The sequence below is a fragment of the Hordeum vulgare genome, chromosome 4H, assembly GCF_904849725.1.
Source record: "Hordeum vulgare subsp. vulgare chromosome 4H, MorexV3_pseudomolecules_assembly, whole genome shotgun sequence".
Lineage (NCBI taxonomy): Eukaryota > Viridiplantae > Streptophyta > Magnoliopsida > Poales > Poaceae > Hordeum > Hordeum vulgare.
Window position 1 is genome coordinate 36783843 of NC_058521.1, and position 7544 is coordinate 36791386.

General features: G+C 45.7%; 1 protein-coding gene across 2 annotated transcripts; it reads right to left on the bottom strand.

Annotated features, from left to right (window-relative positions):
• Nucleotides 1-262: 262 nt before the first annotated feature.
• Nucleotides 263-6005, bottom strand: LOC123447759 (probable inactive leucine-rich repeat receptor-like protein kinase At3g03770). 2 transcript variants are annotated; one of them, XM_045124411.1, is made up of 8 exons: nt 5676-6005; nt 3267-4852; nt 2665-2798; nt 2198-2438; nt 1890-2101; nt 1723-1769; nt 1484-1589; nt 263-797 (listed from the first exon to the last, which is right to left on the bottom strand). In XM_045124411.1, exons 2-8 carry the CDS (start codon nt 4603-4605, stop codon nt 561-563), a joined length of 2316 nt encoding a protein of 771 aa, XP_044980346.1. In that variant the 5' UTR covers nt 4606-4852; nt 5676-6005; the 3' UTR covers nt 263-560. The 2 variants fall into 2 exon arrangements, with proteins under 2 accessions (XP_044980346.1, XP_044980347.1); XM_045124412.1 differs by lacking the exon at nt 5676-6005 and adding an exon at nt 4983-5604.
• Nucleotides 6006-7544: the final 1539 nt, after the last annotated feature.

Genomic DNA, 7544 nt, shown 5'->3' on the forward strand with positions numbered 1-7544 from the left:
GGATGTCTCTTGATAAAAAAAGGCAAATGTTAAAAATCTGTGATTTTTAGCGTTTGGCAGCAAATGTCCAGATTTGCCATGCGAAAACAGATAAATTTGTCATGTTGTAAGATTTGTCATGTTCTAAAGTGAAAATCATCATGTTATATAAAAAATTGTCAGAGAAATTGCCATGCTTCAGCAAGTGAATGCCATGCGTTCGATCGGGATCCAATGTTGAGGGCGTCAGATTAGCCAGATTTATACTGAAAAAAAGCGCCAATGCTCAGAAGAAGCTTAATGCTAGAACACCTCTGTAACTCACAAGAAGTGCAAGAACCGCTATACTATCAAGAGTAAAAAACACTAGTAACATACAATGCAAAAACAAGCAGAAATTTGCCATGCTAATCAACCTGTACTGATATACAAATGCTGCTGAGAAAATGCGCAATGTGAAAAGTTAGCCTAGTCATTTCCATTTTCCATTTCCTGGTCTGCTGAGCAAACGGCCCTTGCTCGCCATCTTCCCTTCGTTTCTGCAGGTCATGGTTTCCATGCTGCCATGCTGCTCAGATGTGCTAACAGGCTTGCGACGAAACTTCTGATCTCAGATCACCATCGGCCGTCGCCTGGATCTGCGCAGCGTACTGCAGGTTCCAGAGAACCTCTTCGATGGAGGGCCGGGTCGAAGATTCAACGGATAGGCATTTGATCGTGATGGAGACCACCATCGAGAGTGAATCCTGCGATGAGGTCCCAAGCACGACCGGGTCCAGAACGCGCTCACGCTCTTCCTGGCATGATAAAGACAGAACCTGCAGATACAGGCAAATATTTCTCAGACAGTGAATTATTAGTTTTTCGGCAGTAAGCGTTTGTACAATCAAAACGTATTCATGCTGGTTTCAGACAGATGTGGGGCCCATTAGCCGAAATACTTGATCATTCATGCATTAAGCAGTTCACTTTTAGTAAATGCATGCTAACTGGATTCTGTATTATTGCCGATTATTTTCCCTGTAAGCAGCATCACTGAGAATGTTCGTGCATTAAACATATCACTTTTAGTTTACTACACATGTCTACTACATAGATCTTTCCAATATATCTCTAAGAAATCTAAGCCAACCCTACAATCCCTTTCTGGGTAGGCAAGTAATTGTGCTATAACCATGTTAGCAAAAACATACTATGTGTGTACTAAGTACTAACAGTGATAAACCATAGGAAACCCCGCTTTCTTTAGTTATCAGATGAAGCATAAAAACAGTAGTACGTGCCTCTTTGGAGCGCAGATTCTACAAGAGCATGGACGGAAGAACATAGGATTGGAGTCATGGCTTGTGAAATCAATTTTTTACTGTAGGCTTGTGAAATGATTGTCATGTAAAACCCAGAAAACAAGCATACTGAGTATTGCATAGCCAAATAAAACATGAATATGAGGCACGAGGCAGGATCCATCTAAATATTCACTACAAAGCAAGAGGGGGAAACATACCAGTTCACTTAAAATAAAAGGATCTCCTTTTCTATGTAATTTTGAGCCCATAAGTGCTTCAAGTATAATGCAACCAAAAGAACATACATCATCCTGCAAAGTTTCCCTACAAAAACATCGATAGATGTTACAGTTTCGACATGGCTGAGCATCAGTTTATAGAATGCTTCAACTCTATAACCAGATTTGCTTATCTATTTGAGTAAATTGGTGCAATGGTAGATGAATCGGGGACTTACAATTCTTCAGCATTATTTTGTATGTATCTCTGCCCTTCTCCTATTGCCTGTAAACCCAAAGAACTATTGGCATTAAAAAAAAGCATGGACTATCCTTAATGTACGTGTATATTAAATAATAGGGGATCAAACATGATATGATGATTTCGTTTAAATGGCAAGCGAACCTCATGTTTGTATATCTCCTCTGTGATTATGGACAAACCGTAGTCGCTCAGTTTTGCAATGTGGTGTTCATCAAGCAAAATATTAGAAGTTTTCAACCGATTATACAAGGAACCAGGAATTATTCCTGTATGTAAGAAATGAACAGCCCTTGCAATGCCAATCAGCACATGCAGTCTATCACACCATTTCAGTGTTTTCTCAGGAGTAGAGCCTGCCAAGAAGGGCATGCACAAATAAAGAAATTAGATAGTTGAATGGTTATCAATTCATATAACATTAATTGCCATATTTAGGTGTAGTTCCTTACCAGAAAGATAAGAAGAGAGTGTCGCATTAGGTACATATTCATAAACAAGAAAAACCCTTTTTACACTTGATTCATCAACTGCATTGTCAATACAGTGCCCCAAGAGGCAAACTAAATTTGGGTGGCGAAGCTTCGCAAGTAGATCTAAACGAAGCTTTAGATTTCTTATTGAATATCTGTGGTGCAATGCCAAACATCTTATTGCAATCACGGTCCCATTCTCTAGTTTTCCCTTGTATAGCTGAAGATCAAGGAAAAAAGAAGTGTATGACAACCAAGCTGTAACAAATGCAACACAAAAGTAGTATGGCTATAGGAACTTCAATGCTAGGAAATTTTCCAATTTGTATCACTAGGAAGTTGAGTAATTATGTTCTTAACATTTTTAGAAAGTACATTTATTATGCATCTAATATCTGATGTAAATTCGAATTGAAATTGGTGAATCTATGAACAAATCAGCAAACCTTTCCAATGGATCCCTCGCCTAAAAATGCTGATCGTTCAAAACATTTGGTTGCTTCTTTGAGCTCTTCTAAAGAAAATGCACGGTGTGTGGGCATTATTTGCGACCCAAACTTCACAGCCTGAGATATGTACCCTGCAATGAAGAGAGCTAGAAAATGATTCAAAGTGACACCAAATAAAGAAGTGAAACTTTCTCTTTTTGCTCATTCAGGGAGGTATTTGCAAATACGATATCAGAATTTCTTCAAAACATGGAAGTACCACCATCATTATGCCATTCAGCTGAAGCACATTTGGATACAGTTACAAGGTATAGGATAGTGGAGAGTACGTATAAGATAGGAACAAAGGCAGGATAGTTAACATGTAAAAGTCTGTTGATTAACATTCTCTGTATAAAGCATCTGAACTCGTAAAATATCACATTTGCTTCATCTAAATAAGAAAGAAATGGGCCGGCTAACTCCACACATTTTTGTAAAAAAATAAGGAAACTATGTGATTCATACATGACACATGTGAACGTCCAGTAAGACCTTAAGAGGGGGGGGGGGGGGGGGGGGGGGTGTATAAATGCAATATTACTGGGAACAAGTCTTACTTGCACTTTCTAGCAGTTCAGAAGACATTCCTGAAGTCGAATTATCTTGCATTTGCTTTTGCAGTAACTGTTGTTCTGCTGTAACTCTCTGACAGTTTCTTTTGTTTGATGCCATTAATAGAAGAGAAAGAACAAGCACAATCAGCACTATACCGACAATAGTAACCACAAGTCCAACATCCTTGCTTGATCTTCTCCCCTTATGAGGTTGTTGACAATAGTTAGCTTCATGCTGGTGTTCAGGGTCAGCACTAAAGCAATTCCCGTCGAACTTAACAACCCTGTTATTCAAGTTGGCACTTAGACAAGCAGGCAGGTCACCTGTGATTCGGTTAGTAGACAAATCAACAAAGCCCAGGGTGCTGCTGCATGTTAAACTACTCGGAAATGATCCACTGAGCATGTTTGCTGCCAGGTTCAAATAACTGATGTTTGGGAGATCAAAGAGTTCTTGAGGAGGACTGCCCTCAAGAAAGTTGAATGAAAGATCGAGGTGTTGAAGCCTTTTCAGTTGACCAAACTTTTCCGGAATAACACCCTTGAATGAGTTCTTGCTAAGCAAGACTGTTACCAATGCTGTAGGCATGTCTGGAAGCTCTCCGTATAACTCGTTGTCCCTCAAATCCAACATCTCAAGTTTTACCAAACTACCCAAACCTGGAACCTCGCCTGAGATATTGTTGCCGGCAAGAGCTAGCTCGGTAAGCATTGTAGCTTTACCAACTGCTGCTGGTATTGACCCTTTCAACCGGTTACGCTGAATACGAAGGACCGTAAGGTTTGAGAGCGAACCAAACCAGTCTGGCAGAGTTCCGTTGAAGTAGTTACCATCCAGTGTCAGGGTCTGAAGCCTCGACATGGCCGACAGCTTCGGAGGGATCGAGCCGTACAGAAAATTTGAGCTCAGATCAAGCACTTGAAGCGAAGACAACCGGTGAATCTTGTCGGGGAGAGGGCCCCATAAGCCCAAAGACACCAAGATCACAACCCGCAAGGTAGTTAACCTTGTCAGCGTAGTGACAAATGAATCGATAACAAAGGCTTCAGAGAGGCTGACATTTGGAAGAGGATAGCCACTGAACTTTGGTGGCTTAGTGATCCTATCACCGACTATCTTGAGCTCGGTAACGGCATCCCCCTCGCATGTTACGGTGACCACCGAAGTGGGCTGAGTGTAGCAGGGGTTACCACTTGGGTTATTCCAGACGTCCAGCTGCCTAGGGTACTCCAGCTGCTTCCTGAGCTGCTGCAGCAGCTCACTTTCTGAGGACTGCTCACTTGTTCGGGATAACATCAAACAGGTTATGGCCATCACAAGGGCACTTAACTGCCAAGCCATTGGAGCCAAAGCTTTGTGCCCAAGACTGTATCTTACTTCAACTGTCTGCCTGTGTATCTTGGCAAGTTGTGCGCTTTCCAATTTCTCAGCCAGGAGTTTCAGAGTTTCAGCCAGGACTTTGGTACTGAAAGGCAGGATGGAGAATCGCAGCAGCAAAATTGCTCGTTGAAAGGCAGGATGGAGAATTGCAGCAGCAAAATTGCTCGTTGAAAGAACTTTGCTTTTATTGATCTCACAGTACAGCTTCCTGCGCGAAAATTAACAATTTTCAGTAAGTTGGTGAGGATGAAATAATGAAGGCCAAAAGCAAATGTGTCTTATCCTAAGAGAAGGATAGCAAATCTGTCACAGAAGCTGATTGGCATGATATCGCTCACCGTGAAAACACCTCAAACTATTTTGGCGGCGGGACGCAGCAAATCTCAAACAAAGTGTAGTCCAGTTTGAATTTGAACAAGAAAAGCAGGGTGGATAATTTTTACTCGTTAGCAGTAAAAATATATTTGAAGGTGCAGGCCTTTAAAACTGTTTGGACCCGACAAAGAAAATGACATGCTGTGACAACTACAGGGGGGAGCATTGATTTTCAATAATTGCACAGCAGCAACTACAGTAAATTGAACATATCCTACTTCAAATGCAGATATCTCAAACTCTTTGGTTAATTTTTGGAGGAATGTTAAGACTCCCCTTGCAAGCAAAAACCAGAAGGGGGGAAAATGACGAACACGTAAGATACTGTACGAATCTGAGCTTGCAAGCAAAAACTTGAAGAAGAAGAAACAGGCAACGAAGGAAGCAAACTTGAAGGCAAAACAAATTTGCGGTAGGGAAAGGAAAATTGTAATAATCTCGTTGTGTGCATCTTTCAGCTTTGGATGTTCTCTTCCACAGTATTATTTACACACACAATTTTTTTTCTTCAAAATGGAAGCATTACAGGGGGAAATGGAAAATGCATAGACTTCACTCAAATCACACACAGAAACATGGCAGAATCACACACACACACACACACACAAACAGAAACAGGAGTAACAAGAACGGAAGCACCGCAGAGAACCTCTGACCTGAATGCCGGCCGCCGGGGGTTCCCAAGAACCACCGCCGCAGAAGCTTCCCCTCCTCCTTGCTCACACCCAAGGTCAGGAGCGGGCAAGAATGGAGGGAGGGAGAGGCGGGGCAGGTGAGACGCGCGGCTGCCCGCGGCGCGAGAGACGATGGCTGCTGCTGCTGCTGCTTGCTTGCCTCAGGGAGAGAAACGCAGGTGGCGAGAGCGCCCCAATGCGCAGCACATGGGGATCTCTCACCCGCCTCCCCCAGCAAGCGAGTCGAGAGCCGGCGACGGGCCTCCACCTGCAAGCGATTAATGGCCCGTCGGCGGGGTGACAGACGCTCGCACAGCCGAGCCAACGCTACTCCTGCCCAGCTGCTGCCTACCGCTACACCTCACCTCACCAAGGGGAGAGATGAATCGAGCAGCAGCCATCCTCCATTGTTACTGGTTTTACTTACTCGGGAGACGGGGCCGAGCGAGCAATGAAAGCACGAGCCGGAGGCGGAGTGGTTGGGGCAGCAGAGTAACCCGCTTTTAATGTCTTTTTTGACTGCCGACTGCGCCTCTGGGAGCGGTGGCTGCGGGTGCGGGGGGAGTGAAGGCAGGCAGCCGTCTCGTCTGGGATCGTCTGCGCTCTGCCGAAGCAGTGGAATTTTGCCGTAAGTCTTGGCAGATGGGTTGATCTGTGTGTGTGATCTGATCGTTGCCTATGGTCCACGGTTTTGGTTGGACGCTACCAAGGAGTTTGTCCTTGTATTTTTCACGCTAGTAGTAGATGCATAAAAGAAGGGTGTCCATTCTTGGTTCAAATGAAAATCTGTGTTGTTCTATGCACACCATCCTTCGACCAACCAAGAGGCTTTGTGGAATTGGAAAGCCAACATTAGCATTTAGAGCGCCCAGACTCATGCCACCCCTCCCCCCTTAACCCTAGAAGTAGTCATCGTCGCCGTCGCCGCCTCTAATCTCCTCGTTGTCGTCGGAGCGCGCCGCTGGGCAAAGCCTAGACGGGGGATGATGCCTCTCGGCTGCTGGCGACGTCGGTGGCCATTGGGTCCTCTCTCGAGCATGGGGGTTGCGGGGATGTGCGCATGGCATGGAGCCCTTGGCAGGGTGTTGCGCGAGGAGTCGGATGGGGCGGGGCGGGCACGGGTGTTGTTGTTCGGTGACGGGAGTTGCCGGCTGCCTGACCGCCCCCGTCGGGATCTGGGTTGTCTAGATATGATGGGGCGGCGCCCGCCTCCCGCCGGTGCGATGCCTGGTAGTGGGCTAGGGTCGTGGATTGGTCGACGGTGTAGGAGTTTAACATGGTCATCCGTCCGTGATCAGTTGCTCCTTGCACGAGGTCAGGCCAAGGCAGGAGCTTGCTGGTCGATTGGGGGGGGGGATCTACACGTTATGGCGTCAGTGAAGGATCGTGACGGTGGTGGTTGGGATAGCGATGGCCGGGCGTTGGATCGGTGTTAAAGCTCGCGAATGTGGCATCATGTGAGTTGATGACTCTATGACGGTCGTCGGCAACCACATGATCATATCTCCCCTCGGTCCACCAAGAAGGGAGAGGATCGCAGGCTTAGGCACCCCTACGGTGGTGGCGTCGACCCAGGCTCTAGGGCCGATATCGGGCTTTTTCTGCCGCATTTTTTACATTGTGGAGTGGGCGAGTGGCGATGTCTCGTAGTTTGGATGACAGGACGGCGACCCTGGAAGGTGGTCCGCATGGTTGGCTCTCCGACGGGCTATATGGCGGTGGTGATGTTTGTTCCTCTAGGTCTTGTGGACGGCGAGAGGCAAAGCGGTGGGTGGCTGGAACACACTCTTTTGTCTCTGACTAGGACAGTGCCTCGATTTGGGTTTGGAATCTAAACTAGTTGTGTTTCTC

What these genes read in the sequence shown, in the direction of transcription:
- LOC123447759 (XM_045124411.1), bottom strand. Translation starts at nt 4,605, where the DNA reads ATGGCTTGGCAGTTAAGTGCCCTTGTGATGGCCATAACCTGTTTGATG. An exon ending in ACTCTCTTCTTATCTTTCTG is followed by an intron (nt 2,102 to 2,197) that starts GTAAGGAACTAC and finishes CCTTCTTGGCAG; the next exon opens with GCTCTACTCCTGAGAAAACA. An exon ending in CAAAATAATGCTGAAGAATT is followed by an intron (nt 1,590 to 1,722) that starts GTAAGTCCCCGA and finishes ATGTTTTTGTAG; the next exon opens with GGAAACTTTGCAGGATGATG.